This window comes from Sapajus apella, unplaced genomic scaffold (assembly GCF_009761245.1).
Source record: "Sapajus apella isolate SASKATOON/1434 unplaced genomic scaffold, GSC_monkey_1.0 scaffold5, whole genome shotgun sequence".
NCBI classification, from domain to species: domain Eukaryota; kingdom Metazoa; phylum Chordata; class Mammalia; order Primates; family Cebidae; genus Sapajus; species Sapajus apella.
In genome coordinates, this window is record NW_022436945.1 from 37,661,240 (window position 1) to 37,686,950 (window position 25,711).

The window sequence follows — 25,711 nt, forward strand, 5'->3', positions numbered from 1 at the left end:
AACTATCTTAACCCAAGTCCTATAATATGTCACCACTATAGATTAATTTCAGTAACTTCTATAAATGCTGATTAGAATGCTTTCATTTTAAATGGTCAGTTTTGGAGGCTTATTTGAACAGCCTCACATTGGTGATAATATTTCTAAAGTTTTGATCCTGGTCTTTTGTTTTAAGGGCTATGTTAGGTGCCTTATATGGATAATTTGATTCAGTCTTCACAACTATATGAGGATTAGGTTCTCTTATTATTTTTATTTTAAAGATGAAACAAAAAGCTCAATGAGGTTAAATAATGTGTCTAGGTTACTGGGTAAGAAATGACAGAGCCAGAATTTGAACCTGTGACTACAGGTCCAAATGCTGTTAGCCAGGAAACATACAGCTAGCTCAGCTATTTCATGAGCACATATTATGTTCCTAGCAATATTGCCGATAACAGATTTGACTCCAAAGAAATGTAAGACCTGCCCATTCATTTCCTTCAAATAATTTATAACCTATAATCCCAAAAGTCAGATTATACAAATAAAAATGCAATGGAAAAATATGAAGATGTATTTAGGTAGGACATTGTACAACTCTCAGCCAAAAGATGAAGTATTTGAGTCTGACACGCCATAAAAAAGAAATGTGTTATTCAAGGTCTTAAAATTGCATATTTCACATTACAAGCTAGTTCTATAAGGCTTTACAGAAATTTTGGAGCAATGCAAGTAAAGATTGGAGAAAACGATCAAAATTAAGCAGACATCTTAAATGAAAACAAATGAAATCTCGAAAAGGTTATTTTTAAAACTGTCACTGTGGTGACTGATTTTAACACATATACTATAAGCTAGAGTAGATAACCTGTACTCTTACTAGGAATGCTCCACTCTATTCAGCTGCAGTACTTGGCCAAAGTCGAGTGTTTGGCCTTTTAGAAAGCCAAGTAGTTGAATAGCATCGTTTCTGGCATCCCTGAATTTGTGCATGATTAATGATTCAGTGGTTGCATGGGCTACTGCCATATTCAAATCAGTAATATGAAAAAGGTTTATCACTGAGATTTAATATCTGATTATATATTTTCAAATGTAGATAAGTATTCTAGATACACTGACAGTAAAAAAAAATATCCGATGTGTTGTATATGTTAAAACTCTATTATCACATGAAGTATAAAGGTATAATTTTTATTTTAAGTAAAATTCTGAGAGATTTAAAAATATAATCCTTTTTTCCATGAGCAAGACTAACCTATAATGTTTGAGGATGTACACTTGGGTGATATAAAGAAATGTGAGGAAGTAATTACTATAAAGTCAAGGTCATGGTTGGTGAGTTGAAATTGGATGAGGCTTCTAGGGTGGCTGGCAAAGTTCTTTCTTGAAATGGGTGGTTGTTACAAAGGTGTGTGCCTTGTAAGAACCAGCTAAGCTATACCTTGGTGTTATACAGTTTTATGTAGCTATATTTTACTTTACTTTAATAAAAATAAAGTCCTGAGCTAAAAAAAAAAATAAAATTGTGAAATACTTGATGATTATTAAATATTAATTTTATATAAAAACAGTTACCCAGAAGCTCCAAATTGTTGAATGGGGAAATAGATACACTCACAGACTATATGAAGTTAGATGATACCTTTATAAAAAAAACATTAACATTGAACTGCAAATATTTATGAAATTTAAATAGTGGATATTCTATCATAATTCTAATTGTTACAGAATTATTTGGTATATGAGTTTTAACGGCCACCAAAATTTCCTCTAAAAACTATATATAATAATTAATTATTCAAGTTAGCCCATGAGTGAAGAAAAAGTTCCATTTGAGAATTCTTCACACTTTGTGGTAATAAATTTTCAATGTATGGAGCATAAACATTTAAAAGGAGAAACCAAGCATCTAAGAAATAATTATTTCTGCCTATTACAGATATAAAACTTTAAAAATATGACCATTGATCATGAACCTGTAAAATTTTTTTGGATGTATTTCAGATTTATATTTTGGTATCATGAAAGTTCATTCCAATATGGAGTTTAACATTTGGCATTTGGCATCTGCCAAAATAGATATTTGGTGTGCTCCTAATTGTGGAATACCGATTATGATGCTTTGAAAATGGCCTACTTGTTTTTCTTTATGGGAATGTCCATAATCGAAGAAATATCCCATTAGAGTAAGGCATTTTATCTTTAAAAATGAAGATAGTATGATTCTAGACTAAAACACACAAAGTATGATTACAGACTGAAACACACAAAGAAATGAAACTAAGTAAACTGGAATTAGAGGGGCACTCTTTGGAAGGAATAGGGGAGAGAGTATCACCTCACTATGGCGTTTGTGATACTGTATTCTCACCTAGACAGTCCAGAGAAATCTGCTTCTTCTTCTTCACATCTTTCATCTAGCTCTTTCAAAGCTAAGGTAACATCCTCTTCGCAGATAGACTCGGGGTAGCTTTCAGGAGCTAAAGGCTCTGGCATTTCAGTTTCTTCTAGATCCAGAATTCCTTGACACACAAGAGAATCCTGCTGTTCTTGAATTATATATGACCCTTCATCTTCAAAGGCTGTAACATGTTCCTCCTTTAATACTGAACTTGTATCCTACAAAACAATCATATTTTCAGTGAACTATAAAAACATAAAAAATTTTACAATATAATAAGTATTGCCATTCATGTAAGTCTGTTTTATTAAGTGATGTTCATTTACACAGTCTAACTTTTATAGTTTTTTTTTTTTTTTTTGAGATAGAGTCTTGTTCTGTCACCCAGGCTGGAGTGCAATGGCATGACCTCAGCTCACTGCAACCTCTGCCTCCCAAGTTCAACCAATTATCCTGCCTCAGCCTCCTGAGTAGCTGGGACTACAGGCCCATGCCACCATGCTAAGCTAATTTTTTTTTTGGTATTTTTTAGTGGAGACGGGGTTTCACTGTGTTAGCCAGGATGGTCTCAATCTCTTGACTTTGTGATCCACCTGCCTTGGACTACCAAAGTGCTGGGATTACAGGTGTGAGCCACCAGGCCCGGCCACTTTTATAGTTTTTGAACCAGTTATAAAATTTTTTAACAATCACAGGTTTAAAATTTTTTGAAATTAAAATATATTATCTATTAGTATATAGAAACATTGAGGACTTTTTTTTTTTCTCTTAAGTAACAGGATTTAGGTGTTTACTTAGAAATATGTGCTATGGTAAAATACCTTCTCTCATATATATTCTAACTGTACAAGTAAAACTTTATAATATTAGTATAAATTGTCTCATGTTTGAAATATCATTTCTTTCATTACACTGGAGCACAGAATATTGTGAATATAAGTAGGAAAGATGACTGAAAACAGTTAACCACTCGTCCTGTCGGGCTGTCACACAGCAGGAACAGGTCCTGACCAATCAGAAAGAGGCTGAACCCAGACAACTAGGACAGCCTTACGATAAGAACTCATTTTGGCTTTGAGTACTGATGAAGCTTCATGCCTGAGCTAGAGTTCAGACGACATTAGGAGATTTTAGATAATTATACTTTTGAAAATTAAACATATCACAAGCTCACTACCAGAAAAAAGACTATATTCTCATTTGAAGTAAACAGTAATGAAAATATATGTTATAAAATGTACTAGAGGTTTGCCTTTTCTATCCATTGTAATGTTACTGAAATAATGTTGCTATGTGACAGACAAGTAGTAGAGGCTCAAGGGATATATATTGGTTGAATAAACGAGCTGCCACTATTCAAAAAGAAAAACACTTTCAAAGCGTATACGATGATGGTATCAACACTAGTTTTTAGTTTACATGGGTATTAGTTTAATCAATTTGAAAATAAGTACTAATGGTTACAGTTTTCAGAGTAAAGATCAGCTGCTTTTGAATATTTGGACCTGAGTTACTTCTCAGTTGTACAGTAGTTTCTTATCTCTTTTTTATGGATAAAAATAGAATGTTCCTTCCAAAATAAGAAAAGTGAGAAAAAGTCAGAGCCTATGACCCTAGACTAGCCTGGGCCTTCCTTTATTCATATGTAAAACTCATCTATAAAACGAAAGATTTTAACTAGATTCTGGGCTGAGTGTTCAATTCCTAACTGCAATTAGTTTACAGTCTAATAACAAGGTTAGGCTAATAAGTGAATGACAATAGCATATACCAGAGTATTATAAATGTACGGTAAATACTGTCAGTTAACATACAAATGAGTGCTGGCACTCAATGATGGCAAAGCTCACATCTGGTTGAGGCAACTAGGGTGAATCTCCTTGGAGGAAATAGCGTGAGATGGGCTTTGACAAACATAAGGAAGGGATGGTATTGCAGGCAAAGTGATTGGAAGATATCGAAGGCCCAGAACTATGCCATGAAAATGCCAAGTGTATAAGGGAACACTGGTCTGGATTTAGTAAAGCAGGGAAAGCAGCAAACTCTGTCTCTTCTTTAGCATTAAATATAATATAGTAGAATTATTTCTTAATTCTTCCACCAGCTTATGTTCAATATACTCTAAAGTTTCCAGATGAATTTTCTAAAAAATATTTGGTTATTTGGAAAGATAATTTATGTGACAGTGCTAGAGACATTTCTATACCTAGAATTTTTTTTAATTTTTTTTAAGTTTATTTTTTGAGAGGCAGTCTGTGTCACCCAGGCTGGAGTGCAGTGACATAATACTTGGCTCACTGCAACCTCAACCTCCTGGGTTCAAGTGATTCTCCTGCCTCAGCCTCTTGAATAGCTGGTATTATAGGAATGCGCCACCAAACCTGGCTAATTTTTGTAGTTTTAGTAGAGAAGGGGTTTCACCATGTTGGCCAGGCTGGTCTCGAACTCCTGACCTCAAGTGATCCGCCCACCTCTTATACCTAGAATATTTATTGTCATGACTTTTTCCTTCTACACCAACATGAACATACTATGTTATCTCAACCCAAACTTAGTTCAATGCCCTCACTTTTTATTAGTTCACACCTGCAGTGGATTGTGATTTTTCTTGAACAATAATTTCAAAATAATATTTTATCTGCAATGAAAATGTCTAGTAATGCCTACATGTCATGATGAAAGTGCTTTTGGGGCTGATGGAATGGATTCCATTGTTTATATGTAGATTATGAGAATCAAATTTTCTTGTACTTTGCCTTATTAGACAATGATACATGCATATATGCTTTGTTACAAAGATTTCTTTCCTATAAGGAATAACTTGTCATCCATGACTTGGATTCCAAGCTATCATAAATAATAAAAGAAACCATTCGTGAGTAAATACAAGTGAAGAACTTAATCCCTTCTAGAGATCGGAGTGTAACGTGTGTATATTACAGAGAAGGAAGGGACAACCAGCTCTAACATTTTTCATGGCATGAAATGCTTTGGCCTACTCCATTTTATCTTTCCAATATTAACATGATTTAAGGGAAGAAATTCTAATAAATATTTTTAGGAGTAGATTTATTCCTTTAATTCAGAAAATATTTCACTCATAAAATTAATTATAGTCTTTGTCTTAAGAAATTGCTTTAAAAATAATTATGGTTTTATTTCAATATCTTGGTGCTTTTCTCCTTTTTTTTTGGTACAAGAAGCAATTTTGGGTCATTTGACACCATTTGGCAAAACAGAAAAATTAGGCCAATATATCCAACAGATATAAGGCTATCATATTCCCTGTGGATAGCCAGTCCTTTGGTGATAGTTTTAATATGAGTAGAGCTGTTTCTAAATGAAAATACTATGCTTTCAAAATATCCGTTTCATTCTCATCCACCGGTGTTACGACGTATGGTGTGATCCAAACTAGGCACTGTAGTTTGGCTTAATAACTAATAAACCTCCCAGCAACTGAAAGGAATATAGTCTACTTAAAATGCATCTCTAAATTCTGTCAGTTCTCCCTTGTAAACGTTTCTCACGTTTGTGCACTCTTCGTCAGGCCCTCCTTACTTCTTGCTAATATTCTTCCAGCTTAGCTCCTTCATCTCCTCCAATCCACCCTCCACGCCTCTGTCTTAGAGACCTCACTGACACAAGGAGACCGTAGCCCTCCTGTGATGATCCCTCACTGTAAGCTCTGTGTGTCAGGGACTAGAACCTACTTTCCATTTTCGACAGGAAAGGCCAAGGTTTTAAAAAATAATCAGATCATGTTCTTCGATGGTTACCTGCTGCATGGCCTGTGACACGTGTCATGACAGTGTGTCATGACAGTGCCTTGGCCCACCCCTCTCCTTGTTTACTGCGTTCCAGCCTCACTTTCATATATATCAGGGCCTTTTTTTTTATTATTTTAATTTTTATTTATTTTTTATTATTTTTTATTGCATTTTAGGTTTTGGGGTACATGTGAAGAACATGCAAGACTGTTGCATACGTACATACATGGCAGTGTGATTTGCTGCCTTCCTCCCCTTCACCTGTGTCTGGCATTTCTCCCCATGCTATCTCTCCCCACCTCCCCAGCCCCCCGTCCCTCCCCTATTTCCCCCCAACAGACCCCCAGAGTGTAGTGCTCCCCTCCCTATCAGGGCCTTTTTTTTTTTTTTTTTTTTGAGACGGAGTTTCGCTCTTGTTACCCAGGCTGGAGTGCAATGGCGCGATCTCGGCTCACCGCAACCTCCGTCTCCTGGGTTCAGGCAATTCTCCTGCCTCAGCCTCCTGAGTAGCTGGGATTACAGGCACGCGCCACCATGCCCAGCTAATTTTTTGTAGTTTTAGTAGAGACGGGGTTTCACCATGTTGACCAGGATGGTGTCGATCTCTTGACCTCGTGATCCACCCGCCTCGGCCTCCCAAAGTGCTGGGATTACAGGTGTGAGCCACCGCGCCCGGCCTATCAGGGCCTTTTTAACAGCTGCTTCCTCTGCCTGGAACCTTCTCTCTCCAAATCATCAAGGGGTGAGCTGCTTCTTGTCATTTAGGTTTTACCTTAAATGCTACCCCTAACTTTCTCCTTTACTCAAGTCCACATTACTATTAGATTTTCTTAGTACGATGAATTAAGCACTTCATGACATATTATTTATATTTTGTTTTACCTGCTTATTGTCTGTCTCTCCTACTAGAATGAAGCTCCCTAACACCAGAGGCCTTTGTCTGTGTCACAGTTGCCATGTGCCCCGTGCCTAGCCTAGTGCCTGGCATGAGGTGGGTGCTCCGCAGATACTGGTTACATAAATGAATGATCACATGCTGTGTGCTTCCATCTTGGTATCTGGTATAGTGCTTGTTACTTAACAGGGATCTCTTGAAAAAATAAAAATGTCTATTATCTCAAGATAAAGCCTGAGTCTTTAGTGTGGCACACAGGACTTCTCTTAGACCCTATTCATCGCTCCTACTGCTCTTCCATTTTATTCTCTGGAAATACTGAATTTCCTGCTTGTAGCTGGACACACCATGCTATTTCACACTGCCATCCCTTTCTACATTGTATCTCTGCCTGGAATGTCCTAGTTGCCATGAAACCTGCCCTTTCTTACCATCACCCCTGGTGCACAGCTGATTACTTTCCACTCGGTTTTTGTAAAGCCTTGAACATATTATTGAATTTTCCAGACTGAAATGTATTTTAAAGCCTTCTCTGTCTTCCTTAATAGACAGCAAGAGAATGTGCTCTGAGATCAGGCCCATCTGCGCCCTATTCTTCTTTGCAGCACCTAGCTGAATGCCTGGCATCTACTGAAACCACAATAAATTATTTGTTGAATTATCTAAACCTTAGCCATATTAGTATGAGGATTTTAAAGATGGCTTGCTAATAAGGAAGCCAAAATGCCTTCGTTTCAAAATATGTCTGCTTACTGTTAAAGTTCAAGTATGTACAAGGTGAGCCTAACAGGTCTGTGAGAGTGTTTTATCACCTTACAAAAATAATAAGATCTGGTAACTTGATTAGATCTAATAACTAAATTAATTTGATGAACAGGGTCAAAAATATAGCATTTCCTAATACTTACCAAGGAGTAAAAAAAGCACATATGACAGCACTATAAAAATTACATTTTTAAAAACTATAATAATCTTAAAAAAAAAAAAAACAAAACTAATACTTACTTATTTTGGTCAGTCAATAGCTTCAAATCTGGCTTACTTCTCATAGGCCTTTCCAAAAAACCTAATACTAGTGGTTCCAAAGTCTTTTTAAATGATTTCATTTAACAACTGCTAACACAGCTGGCCTGAGGTTTTAATCCCAATCACAGCACCAATCACATAAACCCAACACAAGCAAAAAGAGAAGAAAAAACCAAAGCGGTCCTTCTAAGAAAATACAGCACAATAGATGATGCTTGCCAACCCCAGAAGCGTCAGTACATAAACCTCATCACGTTCTGCAATGCAAAATGCCCATTAAAAACACTCAAGATTATTTTTAACCTGTAGGTCATTTCCTTAATCTATCCACTTACGAAAAAAATCAGATTTGACTATTTCATTTAAAATAACTCAACAGGTTAGAAATACTGGAAACCAATTTCAAAACTCTTTTGAAAGAAAAGCAGGAGCTATAGAAGAGTGCTAAAAAGAACCCAGATTGGCCATGCACCAGCCCCCATTTCTCCCCACCTCAGGCAGCTGGCTGTTAGCATTATCTAGAGAAGCCTCCAAAGTTGGGGTCTCATCCCTGATTTGAAGCACTTCTTCTGTTGTGATGCTGCCAGTGGAATCTTGAGACTGGAGAAGTAAGTCAGGATGGTCTGGCATTGTTTCATCAGCAGCAGAATCACTGTTTAACTAAAAAGAGAAACAGTAAAATGAAGAATTCATTTATGAGTCAGTGATTGTCACAAAAGCCACAAGAAACATTCTCTGTCATAAAATACGTTAGGGGCTTTGTTATAAAGAGCTTCTGAGATTTCCTAAAATCATTTTTCTTTCCTGCCAGTCTATACCAGAATGGGTGTTGTTAGGGTAAATGGCTAACCCCTTGGTAGAACTAAGTATGCAGTAATAAAGGCTAAATGTTGCTAAACAAAAACTACCAAAGTGGAAGAGCTCTATGTAACTATGTAACTATTTCAGTTTGTCCAGCTACAAACTGAAATTCACATTGGAGCTGAATGCAAATTTATTCATGGAGGACCAGGCTTTATGTGGTACGGTTAAGTGAATGGGTACTTGAGATAGACCAGTTGATTCGAATCTACTTTCTAGCTGTGTGTCCTGGGATAAGTTATGTGATATGCAGAACTGCGATAACCATGCTTGCCTTGTGTGTTGGGAGGAGAGTTATGGGGACTAATACACGTAAAACACCTTGAACCAAGTGCATCATAGACAGTAAGTGGTAACATAGCTGCTGTTAGCAGCAGCAGTTCATCATTGAACACTTAAATGGGAGAGAGGCAGTTAGTTGAAAGACAAACTGGCACCAATGAGATGTAAAAACAGGAGAGAAGACTGGATGCCAATCACAAACAGACCACTTTAGATTTTGCCTAATGCGGCTCAGGCCCTGCAATTCAACATCATTGCCAGCACTTGACTAGCAGGCCGACTGGAACAAATGGATCTAAATTAAAGGCAGGTGGCTGAGTGCAGCAGCTCATGACCGTGATACCGCCACTTTGGGAGGCTGAGGCGGGAGAACCACTTGAGGCCAGGAGTTCAAAACTAACCTGGTCAACATAGCAAGACCTCATCTCTACAAAAAATTTAAAAAATTAGCTGTGCATATGTGGTATGCACCTGTAGCCCTAGCTACTTGAGAAGCTGAGGCATGAGGATCACTTGAGCCCTGGGGTTTAGGAATACAGTGAGCTATGGTTGCGCCACTGCACTCCAGCCTGGGTGATGGTGTGAGACCCTGTCCCTAAAGAACAAAAAAAGGAGGCAATCATATAAGAGCTGTGTAGCCATAGCTGGTGCCTGGTCTCCACTGGTCTCTTCCTTATCACATGTACCAGGGCAGCTACTCCTAGTGCCTTCCCCTTCTTTACAGTGCCATCTTCAAGTTCCAGCCCTACTACTGGCTTTTGTGCACTCTGATTCTTCTGAAATAACAGGCTACTCTTGCAGCTTTCATTTTCCACTCACTCTTTACTTGATCTTGAAAGGGACCAAAGTTGTGCTCTGTCTTTCAATACTATGCTAACTAGGAAAGAAAAATGGGTGGTGTGAGGTCAAGAGATCGAGACCATCCTGGCCAGCATGGTGAAACCCCATCTCTACTAAAATACAAAATATTAGCCAGTCGTGGTGGTGTACGCCTGTAGTCCCAGCTACTTGAGAGGCTGAGGCAGGGTAATCACTTGAACCCAGGAGGCAGAGGTTGCAGTGAGCCAAGATTGTGCCACTGCACTCCAGCCTGTCGACAGAGTAAGACTCTGTCTCAAAAAAAGAAGAAAAAGAAAAAGCAAAGCAAAGCAGGTGGTGAATTAAATGGTGTTGGTAAGCACAGTGATACCGGAAATATATTATCATTGAAGGCCTCTAATAGGGCCCAAAACAACTCATTGTGACTAGGATAGAAGCAAGAGAAGTTACATCTTAGCAGCTAATAGGTGTGCAGTATCAACCTAATAAGTTTAGTACTTTTAGTGCTGTCATTAGTAACAACATGGTACTCCATTACTGCTGCAATCTTGTAGATTCATTTCAGCGTGTGCATTTCACCTATGCTGAAATTAAAACTGGAAAATCAAGAAACAATAATTACGAAGTTGGAAGTTAAGAGGAAAACGTGAGCAACTGTCACTGTAGGAGAAGGGAACTGTATACCATTTGTGTGCGTGAGAGTATCTGGCTTGCTGTAAGTACTTCTTCTTCCGAGGACTCATCTGTATCCTCCTGGTTGGTGAGGTTCAGGCTGGGGGTGCTACTAGAGCACTGGTACTCCTGGAGGGATGGAGTGTCCCCTTTGTCAATACTGTCAAGTGAGCGCCTGCGGACTCCCCAGTTGAAATTGTCCATACTTTCACCCTGGAAAAGCAAGACATGATTTCTAAAATCTCAGATACATGCTTCTAAATGTACTAAATGTAATATGCCAGAAAAACATATACCAAGATGAAAAATACTTAATGCATTATTAAAAGCAGAGTTTCAATCAGCCCTTCAATTTCTTTAAACTGTTAACACACCATTAAATATTGATTTTTAAAAAGATCACGATTATTTGGTTGACAACCTGTTTTAACTAAATAATTTTCTTGACTTTCTATCTTGTATTACTGGGGACCAATTAAATCTACTATCTAAGCCATTTCTATTCTAATACACAAACATGAATCAGACCACAAAGAAGACAAATACATCACAGATGACAACAAATAAACAACCCACAACACCAGGCTGCAACTTACCTGCAGCTCCTGGTTAGCAAAAAGGAAAACACACAGAATTAGAAAAAAACGAAGACAAACATTTAAATATACACTACACTTTTGGGGAAAACTCTTTGTGATTTCTCAAACCCAAAGACTGATTCAAGCTCTGGATTAAGCTTTGTGCAGAAAGTCAACATATGATTCAAACCTTTTTTTATGCAAAATATGTTGTGAAAAAGTCAGAGACAGACACTTAAAACAACATTTCTATGATACACTTTGGCAACACAAACTTTAAGAAAATCTTCAAGATTTACAAAGGTTTAATACTTAGTACAATGCAAAAACTGACTTCAAATACCCACATGCAGTTGACAACATACAAGGTCACAATTATTTTAGTAGGATAGCTCTGGCTAAATTCAGTGGTCATTTTTTACTATAAAATATAATTTAAAATCAAGATCACAGCCATCAAAACATTAACTGTTGCCAATTTCAAAAGGTCAAGAGGAAATAAGACAAATTTCAATTTCTCCCACTTAAGGATTTATATAAGTTATGTTTCTGTTATTTTAAGCTGCTCCTCCTTTTGTAAGGATATAATCCTTACACTTTTTCTTAGGCCTTGATATGACAAACCATATTGAGTTGGCTAGCAAAATATGACAGTTTTTTCTGTATCCCTTTACACAGGAATTGTCCAGATTAGAAGTTTTCAAATCTTTGTTTTTGTTTTTGAAGCAGAAGAATACTTATTTTAAATGAAATTTTAGATGGGAGTCAACTGTGCAAAACTGAGAAAACCAGAGCTGCTCTGGTTGAAGGTGTCCAGGAGCTTGGCCCATTGGGTCTTTGGATCTGTCCCTGCTGTTTCTGAAGGTATCTTAGAAGCCCTATGGCCCTGCAGGTCAGAGTTTGATAATCACCTTCCTAGAACATGTCATTTCAAATATTATTATGTATCAAAATACATAATGGCAGCAGCCTCAATATGTATTTGGTGAATGAATGAATATGCACTGTGGGCTTTCAAAGTGAGGAGATATTTTATTATAATTTTCATTAGTGGTTAAGTTTACAGCAATCAAAGTATTTCCTGTCACCATATTTTAAACAAGACTATATCCAGGTTTTAGAAAATATGTATCGCTGATTTGGCTTAATTATGAGGGATAAATTAGCATGCTCCATCCCACCCCTGATTACTATGACTTGAATTAAAGACAGAACTACAATGAACATCCTTAATCCATTCTGACTAAGGTCCTATTAAAAGCCGTGTTCATTACCACTGACATTTTGAAGCACTGAATGAACTTCAAAGCATTTACAGTGCTCTTTAAACAACAAAAAAAGGCAAACAAAAAGAAAAATAATCTTACCAGTACAAAAATATCAAGAACCTGCCTACAGAAATTTAAATTCTGGACTGAAAAAAGCAAATAACTACCCAGGAGTTTAGAAGCTGCTCCTGGCCTTCGGTAGGCAGCAGGCCTCTTCAGCCCATTCCACTCTGCTACCTGGTTGTGTAAGTCTGTCCTATTTCCTACAATATCATTTTCCAAATAATAAGTGTGAAACTAATTTTAGGGTGGTGACTTTAATTTTTTTGAAAAAAAAAAAAAAAGAATGAAAAGGAAGAGAACAGAAAATATAAGTATGCATAGCATAGAGTTTGGATGCATATTCTTGAAACCTTTATTTTTAAAAGTATATATATAATTGGATGTGATATAAAATATATTAACTGTGGATTAGTATCAAAAAAGTTTAAAAACTACTGCCCTGCAAGGTGCTGAATAATACTTGTTCTTGAGTTCCTAGGAACCTATACAATTGTGTCTTTGGGAAAATGTAAATGGTAGAGTATTCTATAGAAGCCTACATAGCTCCTAAGCTGACATGAGGCATTTGTATTACTTGGAGGCAACATGGTCACATCCTCACATCTGCAGGGGGCACTGAGGCATGCTGAGGAGAGGGAACTTCACTTCCCTAAACTGGTCTTTCATGGACAATGAACAGTGCGATATGGGAGAGTGCACTACATTTCTTTCCTCTAACTCACCTGTTAAAGCCAAAGGAAACATCCCTACAGGAAGAGTTGATGAATGTGTATGAGATGTGTATAAGTTGTATATGTATATGAGTTGTATGTGTATATGAGAGTTGATGAATGTATATGAACTATATTGAGTTGTATATGTCTATGAGTTGTATACATGTATGTATATGAGAGTTGATGAATGTATATGAGTTATATATGTATATGAGAGTTGAATATATATGAACTGTGCATGTATATGAGTTGTATATGTATATGAGAGCTGATGGCTGTATATGAGTTGTATATGTATATGAAAATTGAATGTGTATGAGCTATATGAATGAGTTTTGACTCTTTAGAAAAAGATACATCAAGATATGATATAGAGATACTTGGTATTAAGGCATTTTGGTCTTCTTGCATACAGATATTTGTAGCAATTTTAAAATGTACATTTTTTTTTAAACCTGTTTGATAGAAACTTTCCAGGTTTAAGAGATTACAGTTTGGGGAACTGAGCTCAGCTACAGGAATGGATCCATAAATAGCCTAAGACAACCACGATAATCCTGTTCTATTTACCACAGTGATTGTTTAAGAAAGTAGCATGTGTCCTAACTTGGGCCAATGAGATGTGACAAGAAGTCTGCTAAGAGCATTTCAAAAAGCAACTTCTTTACTTTTTTAAGAACATTTCTGGAAGTGACCCTCACTTCCTCTAAATATTGCTGTGTGTGGGAATAAGACTACCCAGCAATGATGACTGTTTTGCTGCTGTCTGAGGTCAAGCTGACTTGCAGAGAAGGACAGAGCCTAGAAAACTGCAGAGAAACAGCCACAGACTTCACTGAGCCATATCTAAATATAAGCTCTAACTCTGGACTAGCTCAGTTTTGTGGGCTAATAAATCTACTTTTTGAGTTTTAACTTCCATTTAAGAAGCATCTAAATTGACATAACTACCAATATAATATAATCTAGACTAAATCAATTTAGAGGAGAAACCCTTTGAATATTAAATGAAACCAGGCATTTGAAAGTTACCTACATCACAAAGAAGAAAGTGATTTGGAATGTCATAGAAAGAGTCTCTCATTTGCCAAAGGGGAGAGTTCTAGAAAGCCAAACCCTTTGTGATACCAATTTAGTGGTAAGTGCAACTCTGTGAAGTTGTGCTTAATCAATTTTAATATAAATTTTTACCACTTGGCTACATATTAATTTGTAAAAACAGATCATGCAAAACATTTAAGTCTAAGCATACCCTGAAAATAATTGTGAAGAAATCCATTTTTTAATTTTATATTTTTAAAGATAAAGATGAAAAATTGAATGTTCCTTTTCTCTCAGACTTATTCTGCTATTGACTAATTGTAGTAATCAAATTTAGTTCCTAATTAAGATATTTACCTTGTTGACTTTACACTGACCACAATAAGGAAAGATCCTGTGATCAAATCCTTAATTCTCATACAACTCTTCTATAAATATTAGCATAGAAAGCCTACATCCTTACCTCTGCATCTTCCAGTTCAACATCTAAAAAGTCAAAATCCTTAAAAACACCAAACTGTTGTTCACTGCTATTATCTTCCACAGCTACTTCTTCCTCTTGAATTATGTCTTCTGTTGTAGAAATCAGGCTAGTCTGTTGGTCCCCAACTTCCAGATCTTCATTAGAAGAAAATACAACCTGATGACCGACAAAACAAAAAAAAAAAAAAAAAAAAATCCATCCATCAAATTTGTCACTCTGCATATGAGATACCAGTACCCCAAGAGCCACTGAAGGCCTAATTCTTCAATGAATTCGGAGCTTAAATTTGGTCTTCATGTTTAACTAGTTGAACACCTAGTTAGCATGGCTGTCAGATGTCACAAGAGACAAGATTTTTTTTTTTCATTCTGAGTTAATACCATAAGTAAGGTAAATTAAAAAGGCAAGCAAGGAGACATCATTTCTTCATGGAATAACATGATCTTTGAGACCTTGACACAGGCCTTCATGATTACTCACTGATGGATTCTTTGGGAGGCCAGATTCTGGACCACAGAGAGAAAGCACGTTCATTAGCTTTTCTCTTGTTCTTCGCTAAAGAAAAAAACAAAGTGTTAGGACTACTGATAAAAGAAGACAAATTCTCAAATTTTCATACATGTAACAAAACTGATTCTTCTATGAATATTCCGTTTTGATATTCTTTATGTACCTGGGATAACTGTGGCCTTTTCCAACTAACAGGAACCAAGGCATTAGAATTAGAACCAGAAGAAGTTGAGGAAGTACTTCTAGTGACAGCAATAACTTTTGGTTTCCCATTTCTTCCAGCCGCACTGTGCTGATCACCATATTTGTTTCCAATAATTGGTGTCTACACAAAAACAAAATGCCAGTGTTTGGCTCAAATATTTCAACATAAAAGAAATGTAAAAGGGTTAATAGTGCACCTATAATATTTTTTACAAACAAAAAACAACATGAGGAGAGAATTTACTTTGCATGAGGTGGATGTTAACAAACATCAAAGGTAATGATATATATTTTTTAATCAAGAGGCTTTACTGGAAATAACTTTGTATCTGAGATTATCAGAAAGCTTGCTTCTATTTTAAATATTGTCTGCATTCTTTAAAAACCACCACCTCCACCTTCTCCCACCATGATTATAAAATATGCCCCAAACTCAGAAAACATAAAAAAGATTTACATTTTAAATATAAAATCATCTGTTTTCTTACCACTCAGACTTAATATCTGTTAAATTTTGGCGCTTTTTCAATGCATATTGTTAAGTATGCTTCAACAATGTGGTTTAGCAAATACTGAAGATAAGTAACAAAAGGGAACATTTCTGTGTAGCTTCTTACTACAACTCTGATGTGTAACACTTCCGAAATTCATGTCAGTAAAAATTCTGATAATCAAAAATTCATTTATATTTGACTTTGTAAAGTGTTTTAAATTTGCATTTGAAAATAAAATTCAAACTCATCTGCATGTCACACGAATCCCTTTATGCTCAACTGATCATCCTTCTTCTCTCCCTCGCCTCAACTATGACTGCTTCCCCGCCCCGGCTCCTGAACTTCACACACCAGCGAACCTGGGCTTGCTCGTTTTCCTAACATATCCTGATATTTTATAGACCCATGTTTTAGCCTATGTTGCCCCCATTGCATGGAATATCCACTAAGTAAACTTCTAATTATCTTTTTTTTTTTTTTTGAGACGGAGTTTCGCTCTTGTTACCCAGGCTGGAGTGCAATGGCACGATCTCGGCTCACCGCAACCTCCGCCTCCTGGGTTCAGGCAATTCTCCTGCCTCAGCCTCCTGAGTAGCTGGGATTACAGGCACACGCCACCATGCCCAGCTAATTTTTTGTATTTTTAGTAGAGACGGGGTTTCACCATGTTGACCAGGATGGTCTCGATCTCTTGACCTCGTGATCCACCCGCCTCAGCCTCCCAAAGTGCTGGGATTACAGGCTTGAGCCACCGCGCCCGGCCACTTCTAATTATCTTTTAATGATGACTCCAGACTTCCAAGGAGGCCTTCTCTTCTACCACCACCACCTCTGTGTAATCAAACTTGGACACTTACCATGCTGACTGTAAACTGTTTATGTGCCTGACTTCCCTACCACACATGAATCCCTCGGACCATGTGTGATTGCCTCTATACCTTCGGTATATCTCCAGTACTTATGCATGGCAGGTACTGAGGAATTTTTGATGAAACCAATTAAGTATATAAAATGTTTTGAGAATTTGCATCACTGCTTCAAATAACATAATTAAATTACACAATTGATTTCTGAATCCGAAGGAAAAGGAAAACCAAGCTTCTCTACCATATTCCCATGCTATTATACATACACCTTGTTAGAAATTCTCAGATGTTATTAAGGAAAACATTAGTAACACATATACTTTCTATCTAAAAAAATTAAGTTTAGGATAAATTCTAATGCCAAGATCAACCTGCAATATAACATTTTTTATCTATATAATTCTAATCAACAAAAAAGTAAGTAGAGCTTCAATTTTTAATTTTTCTCAATATTACAATACTTGATCAGTAACTTTCTTCTTGAAAAGTTCCTCCCTTGGCTTCTGAAAGACCGTTTAAATAGCACCAAGGCACCAAGAGTGGGCTCAGGTGCCAGAGGGGGAAAATAAATTGTACTCTCAGCAAGGATGAGAAGTCTTTAAATGAGATTTGTATTAATATGCAGCACAGTCAGGGTCCAGGGTTCCTTCCAGACTGGTGGGCCCTGCCTCTAGCCCTAAAATATCTGGCTTCTCAGGTTTCCTTTCATTGTAGCCTTGTGTTCTTTTTAGTAATCCTTCCATGGTTTCAGCCACGCACTTATACAACACCAAAACCCTTCATTTGTTACATCCACCCAAGTTTTCCTCTAAAACTTCAGATCCCCAAATTTAATTGACCGCCAGTCACCTCCTTTAAAAGTATCGTTCTTGGACACTTCTGAGTCAACATGTCCAAGATGGAACTCATTGCCCTCTCCTTCCTTGCTATAAGATCTGTTCCTGCATTCCCACTCTGAATGGTGTAACATGCATCTACCTGTCAAGCCATTCAACAAACTTTGATGCCTCTTCCCCACTTTCCCATTAAATCCCATCAGTTACTTCCTTGGTCTTTTTGTAAACCATCTCTCTTCCTTCTTCATTACCTCTGCAATTCTCCTGGGACAGTCCCACATTATCTTTTGCCCAAAAGATAATGACTAGAGTGATCCTTCTAAAATGCAAACCCTAATATGCCAACTAAAAATCCTTTAAGAGCTCCTACTGATTTAGACAAAACCAGCTTGTTACTATGGAATGCAAGAGCCCCATGATCTTGCCCCTTCCTATGCCTTCAGCCTCATCTCTCATCACACTCCACCTGCATTTTTTTGAATTCTGGACACTTACAAGTAGTACAGCATACCTTGTAATGCTTTCTGGCACTTAACAAGCCTTCATTCACACATTCTCCATTTCTTTGCATTTAACCTCCCCTCCCAAAACTGCCATATATGCCTGGTTTAGGATTACTTGTCTTTCAACACTCAGCTCAGATGTTGGCTCCTTTCTGAAACCACTCCTTTAGGCAGATGCTACATATTCCCCTAGCACTTTTAATTTACTCCGGCCGAGCACTGATCACAATGTTTAGTTGCTGGGCTAAACGCTGCTGGAAAGCTAAGTTGTGATGAACCTTTTAGATGGGGAATGTACAGTCTGTTTCCCCAACAGACAGTAAACTTTCTGACAGCAGGCCTTCCCCACAACCCCACCCTGTTTTTCTAACACTGGGTATGAGCTCAATCAATGTTTGTTGAATGAAAGAATGAATAAATAAATGAAAATTGCTAGTAGAGTATCTTCATCATTCCTGAGCATCTTACCTCAGATATATCAAAATGAAAATCTAAGGTCTTCCCAGGCAACTCCTTAGAAACATTATTAAAAATTTTAGTGAAGGATATTTCAGGAGAACCTATGTCTCCTCCATAGGTCTTGGGGATATCACTGGGTACGACGAGACTTGCAGAGCGTGACACCACCAGCTTTAGTATGTTAAGGGCTTCTTTCCAGTAAGGACTCTGGTTTAAAAAATAGTTGACACATAAAAGTTACAAATGCACATTCAACGAAGAACAAAAATTTACTGTACATCATGAAAATATTATTTCTACAAAAACACTTGTAAAAATTATTCATTTTTAAGATCCTTAATGAAAGGTCTGAGTTACAAAAGGAAAGAAAACACAAGTTATTTTTTGTACTGTTAGATTTATCAGACACTGTATGTGTAATAATGCTGCCCAACTCAAATCTCTTGCTTTTCTCCTAATAAGTGCTTTGTAATTATCATTAATTTGGACAGACTGACACAGCAATTTGGCAGTAGTGGTAAAAAAAAGATTTGTATGTATGTCGACTTTTAGGTGAATAAAGTTTATAGCTTTGAAACTCTAAAATTTTAGTATTTTAAGTCTTTGCAGATAAAATTTTAAAAAATAAATACTTGCCTTTTTAGACATAAAGATACTAAAATATACTTAGGACTTTTTTTCTTGATGGCCCAGGCCCCAAATATTGAATGTAAATACCATGCTAGGCCGGGCGAGGTGGCTCACGCCTGTAATCCTAGCACCTTGGGAGGCCAAGGTGGGTGGATCACCTGAGGTGAGGAGATCAAGACCAGCCTGGCCATCATGGTGAAACCCCATCTTTAAAAAAAAAAAAAAGAAAAAAAAAAAACCATGCCAAAGTGATGTTCTCAGGGATTACTGAGTTGTATAGGGCGAGGTTTTTTCCCTACATATTTTGGCTTTTAAAAAAAATTTTTTTCTGTTTGTCTTAGTTTTGTATATTCCCACCAATATAATTTAGGAATGATTTATGAGATAGATGTACATGTAGAGAAGAGTCAATATTTGTTAAAGAATTTATAGTATCTTTCTTTTACCACCCATTGAAAAGAATACATAGAAAAAACTACTTCTTATTTATGGTATCAAAAATCACATCTCAACCTTGTATTACATTATACATATTCTTTCTCAGCTGATATCTGAGGAAAGAAAAGTACCATTAAAACACTAAAAAAAGGAAGTAAAAAAGCTTTGGCAAAACTGGGCTAATTGAGTTCATAACATCTTGCTATGAAGACACTCAAAACACAAAATATTTGATAATAAAAAGGTCTACATGACACTGTGACATTTTAAGAACAGCAATGTAAAAAGTAATTTAAAGGCTGGGAGCAGTGGCTCACGCCTGTAATCCCAGCACTTTGGGAGGCCAGTGTGGGCAGATCACTTGAGGTCAGAGTTTGAGACTGGCCTGGCCAACATCTCTACAAAAATTATCCAGGCATGGTGGCACGTGCCTCTAATCCCAGCTACTTGGGAGGGTGAGGCAAGACAATTGCTTGGACCTGGGAAGCAGAGGATGCAGTGAGCCAAGATCGCACCACTGCACTTCAGCCTGGGCAACAGAGTGAGATTCCGTTCTCAAAAAAAAAAAAGTTTACATGTGACAAAATCATGACCTAGTAGAAATAATCATCATTTTTTTTTTCTGACAGAAATAATTACAGTCTCTGGGCATCATGAAATGCTAAACTTTAGGGATATTTTCATATATTATATTGTTGATTGTGTTTAAATGTAAAAGATTATCAATAACTCAATTCTGTGAAATATTTAGATGTTTAGTAAAGCACAAGCCAGCAGCTGTGATGAGCCATCAGCTAAATATGATCTTGATTCACACATTTACAAAGAAATCTGGAAAAAAAAATTGAGTCAGCATTTTAAAATCAGATGATTTTACAGAAAAATGTAGATTTCCAGCTTCTCTAAAAATGGGAAGTCTGGTCACACTGGACCCATATACTAACATGAAAACCACCAGGGGAAGCTAACTTGTGTGGCTCCTTTGAGACGGCGAGTGTGCAGTTCACATAGCCTCAGATCTATGCTCCCTCTAGTTACCTGCTTGTCCACTGGCAAGTTGAGCTTGTGGTTCTAAAGATAAGAAAGGTACCTATAAGGTAGAAAATTTAACGTGGTATCTGTTTCTATGTGAAACATAGCACATATTTGGTAAGTTTTTTTTTTAAGGTTAAGAAGAAAAGAGAAATGTGCTGTAGAAAGAGATATAATTGCTGTCTAGTAAAGCCTCACACATTGAGGGGTAAGACAGAAGATAAATGGGGCCAACCAGAAAATCTTCCATTTTTTGGATACTTGCAATCACTAATTTTCAAGGGAATGTAAGAGGTAATCTGGATTACATAACTGAACCACTGAAAACATTTTACTACAGTTTTATTACTTTCAGATATGAACTAGAATAAATTCCTTGCCAGCTAAGTATTTCCCTTTATAAGTTCTGCCCTAGTGAATGAAAACATAACTGGAGTATAAACATAACATATTAATCTATTAAGGGTATTAATGAGCTTGTTTTCTTTGATGAGTTGTATCCACCCTATTGATCTGCTCAGCAATGCCTTTCTTAACTGATAGCTCAAAGGTGAAATTCAGCAAAGACCAGGCCGAATTGTCATCGTGTACATTTAAATCAAGTTTTATTTTCTAGTCTTAAATATCTGGGACTTTTTATCGACACATAAAAAAGCTCTAAAATACAAACTCTTCAAAGAGGTTTTCTGTTTCTAAAAGCAGTGTATGTCCACTCTGTGGAACCTTGTTAAAAAAAATAGAAAGATGTGAAGAAAGAAAGAACAATGAGGCCAGGTGTGGTGGCTGACGCCTGTAATCCCAGTACTTTGGGAGGCTGAGGCGGGCAGATCACCTGAGGTCAGGAGTTTGAGAGTAGCCTAGCCAACATGGCAAAACCTGTCTCTACTAAAAATACAAAAACTAGCTGGGTGTGGTGATGCATGCCTGCATTCCCAGCTACTTGGGAAGCTGAGGCAGGAGAATTGCTTAAATCTAGAAGGTGGAGGCTGTAGTGAGCTGAGATTGCGCCAATGCACTCCAACCTGGGCCACAGGGCAAGACTCTGTCTCAAAAGAAAAACAAAAACAACCAATGAGTCACAGTCCTAATTTCCAGAGTTGTGACTGCTGCAATGTGTATGTGCATTCCTTCCAGTCATTAGAGAACATTACAGAAATTGTTAAAATGAAAAGTAGAAATCATACCAATTCAGATTCTGGTTTTTGTCACTCATATTGAGAACATTTTCCATATTGTAAATATCCTAAAAACATGCCTTATGGTTGAACCACTTCCCTATTCTTCGACATTTAAGGCATTTCCGATATTGTGTGATTGTAAGTCATTTTGAGATGAACAAGGTTACATGTAAATTTTGTGATCACTCACCTGTACATATTTGCCAATAATCTTTATGATCTCCAGATTAAACTGCTTGGCTGGGGCTGCAGACAGGTCAATGTGACTCAACAGACTATAAATAATCTGTAGTAATGACTGCTGCATACTGGACAATCCTTTTTCTAATAGCTAAAAATAATATTAAAAGTAATATTAAAGTATACTTTAATTAGGTTTAACAAAAACTCAATATTTACATTTAAGAGGTTGAAAAACATAGGTTTAGCCATGAGTTTATAGTTAGGTGAATCAGAAATCTAGAGACTAATAAAGTAAAAGGCAGCATCTATTACTGTTATTTTTCCTTGGTTCAGAAAGGAGAAATAGACCATAACTTTTCATCTAAATCATAGTGTTTTATTTCTTTAACTAATTTGGTAGGTATTATTTATTATAAGCTGACAAAAATTTTTAGTGACTAGGAATCTCTTGCTTTTGACTTTTGCTTTGTGCCTATCTATTTAGTAATTTACTTTTCTGGGCATAAAGTTATTTCTTTTTTTTTTTTTTTTTTGAGATGGAGTTTCACTCTTGTTACCCAGGCTGGAGTGCAATGGCGCGATCTCGGCTCACCGCAACCTCCGCCTCCTGGGCTCAGGCAATTCTCCTGCCTCAACCTCCTGAGTAGCTAGGATTACAGGCACGTGCCACCATGCCCAGCTAATTTTTTGTAGTTTTAGTAGAGACGGGGTTTCACCATGTTGACCAGGATGGTCTCTATCTCTTGACCTCGTGATCCACCCGCCTCGGCCTCCCAAAGTGCTGGGATTACAGGCTTGAGCCACCGCGCCCGGCCAAGTTATTTCTTAAGCATCAAATAAATATTAACTTTTTATGCTGTTCTAGGGCTACTTTATTATCCATATTTTACTGCCTCAAAATTATATTTTAGATAGGAAGCAAATGTAACATCAAACTAAGAACTTTTCCAGCAGAAATACTTTGGTATGCTGTAATTATTATTCTAGAAAAGATTTCTAAGCTAAAACCTAATTTTGTAGAAATAAAAATTATAACCATTCTCTACAATCAGGACCACTAAAAATGCATTCTCCATTTTTAATTAGGTAAAGTGTACATTATTTTGAATTTCATGTCACTTAAGGACAGCAAATAAGGATATAAACACTGGACATGGAAACAACCCACCTTTAATAAAAACTTCTTTTACACTTGATAGGAATTACTTGTATTTTTATCTTAAAAAATTATTATCTATTTTGACTCTTGGACAATTTGAGTATCAGTTAATATTGGTGCTCCTTCTGCAAATAAATCCAACTTGAAAAGATACTACAGGGTAGTTAGAAATACACACACACACACACACACACACACACACACACACACACAGTGTAAATAAAAATATATATATTTTTGGTAAATTTACCTCTGCAAGATATGTCACAAGATTAAATGTTGTATCTGAGAAGGAGTCATGCAGGTATCTGCACACGACATTGATCCAGTTAGAACAGTCTCTGGAATATGTGTGCGTACTGTACAAACTCATCATGTGTGCCAGATTGACAAGTGTTGGGCATTTTTCTTCTGCACAAACCTAGAAAACAAATAAAATTATTTCATTCACTTAAAATAACGACACCAAGTTGAACTTGATTTTATGGTAAATGTATTTGCTTAATGAAATAATTTAGATGTATAATGGTTTTAATGTATTTTACTTCAATACAGTAGAAAAGTGAAATGAGAAAAAAGCACAAGGCATTCTTCAGAGAATAATAAGAGATGGTACAGGAAGAGGATTAATATGTCAAATGTCTTTGTGGGTATTAAATAATACGGCCTTCTTCAGTCTGAAGATCTGTAAAACTGTCTCTGGCAGAAACTATGTATGGTTCTGTGAACTTGGGACATCATTTTGGAATTGCTTTGTCAAACCCAGGATGGATCAGTGCACAAGTGCATACACAGGCAGGCATAACTAGGTAATTCTCAGGGAGGCTCCGAGCTGCTGTGACTGGGAGGAAATGCTTCAGCCTCCAGCTGTGTCCATGGTGTCTCAGTAGAGCGGTCAGCTGCAAACAGCCTCAACATGTGTGACATAGTCAAAGGATATCACTGGGGCTCTGATAAAATTTGGAGTCCAAAATCCCCAATGGTGGACCCCAAACCGCTCTTCAGGAAATCACCTAAAGCTTTACGATCCTTGGCCAATCTTTTAGAGGCTACTCCAAAATGTACTGACTCCCACGTTTGTTTGATACAATACTAAGGAATCTGAACCAACTAATGTTTGGGGGGAATCTTACTGACCGAATGCACTTCTTAGCCCGTTTGTTCCCTGGCCTCTCCCAGGGAACAACTGAGCCCTGCAGAACTGGAAAAGGGCCATGCTACTCCTACACACCAATCTGTCATAAAGGGCTAGACTCATTGTCATTTCTGCTTTTCGTTTTCCTTTTCCTTACTTATTCTTCCATCTTACTGATGTTTTGTTTGTATTTTTACAACTACCTACAGCATTTGGTAAAGAAATTGCCCTTTTAAATATACACGTCTTCAACTTTCAAATAAATATCACTAATTTTGGTAATTCAGAATATGTTTAATAGGCTTGGAGGACCTCAAATTCATCATTAGGACACTATAATGGAACAAGCACAAAATTAAAGATTATGCAAGGCCGTGCACAGACTATTAACACAGTACCTGCGAAGTTATTTTATAAAATCATTGAAAGCAGCTTATTTCATGCAGCAGTCTTTTACCCATAAACAGACATCAGAAAGAAAAAAGAAATTGGTCGGTATTTCCTATTTGCATTTCAAAATATAGTAATTTAACATATTATTAAAAATCACATAATTTTATAACTTCACAATTTGTTAAAATCTTTAAAACATAAAAAACTTTCCTGAAGAATAAAACATTCTTATCGAATTCTTATATTCTTAATTTTTTTTTAAAGAATGATTTTTAAAAATCTATTTTTTGAAAAGGGAGAAAATTTCTTGGAATATATGCTATGCAATTTCACAACAGAACAAGCGACAGATTTAATTTTGGCATTTTTGAAATGCCAGGTTAAAATATGATCCAAAAAGAGTGTGTTTTATAACAAACTTTTTTAGCATGCTATTTTTGCCATAATGAATCACTAAAGAGAAAAATATTTGTCCTAAGTGTTGCCTCATTTTGAAATTCTGTGCTCTCCAAAGGCACAAACAGTAGAACTAGGGATATTTGCATAATCAAGGAGCACATAATGGCAGAAAATTACTCTAGAAGGTTATAAGTGAGAGAATAATTAAGGAACCAATTTAATTCACATCCTGCAGGCTGCTAAAAGCCTATGGAGAGGGAACCTTTGTGTGCTGTCCAATGGGAAGAAAACAGGCTTAAAAACAATTTATTAATCACAGAAGGCCATATCTGATCTCTTAAAAACATAAAAGATATTTGGGCATTTCCATGGCCCTACTGTGGTCACGACATCAGCAGGTTGATATTCAAGGAGCTGTGACATCCTTCAGGCTA

General features: G+C 36.8%; 1 protein-coding gene across 14 annotated transcripts in view; it reads right to left on the reverse strand.

Moving 5' to 3' along the window:
- FRYL (FRY like transcription coactivator) overlaps positions 1-25,711 on the reverse strand; it is a 272,517-nt gene that overhangs the window by 15,096 nt on the left and 231,710 nt on the right. For 9 of the 14 annotated variants that reach the window (XM_032274133.1, XM_032274135.1, XM_032274134.1 and 6 more), the window contains 10 exons: positions 23,601-23,771; positions 22,199-22,339; positions 18,740-18,937; positions 15,532-15,693; positions 15,339-15,413; positions 14,838-15,014; positions 11,308-11,316; positions 10,724-10,924; positions 8,570-8,737; positions 2,357-2,604 (listed from right to left, as the gene is read on the reverse strand). In XM_032274133.1, coding sequence (XP_032130024.1) covers positions 2,357-2,604; positions 8,570-8,737; positions 10,724-10,924; positions 11,308-11,316; positions 14,838-15,014; positions 15,339-15,413; positions 15,532-15,693; positions 18,740-18,937; positions 22,199-22,339; positions 23,601-23,771 — 1,550 coding nt within the window. The remainder of the gene's footprint in view (positions 1-2,356; positions 2,605-8,569; positions 8,738-10,723; positions 10,925-11,307; positions 11,317-14,837; positions 15,015-15,338; positions 15,414-15,531; positions 15,694-18,739; positions 18,938-22,198; positions 22,340-23,600; positions 23,772-25,711) is intronic. The other 5 variants (XM_032274136.1, XM_032274131.1, XM_032274130.1 and 2 more) reach the window with 1 other exon arrangement.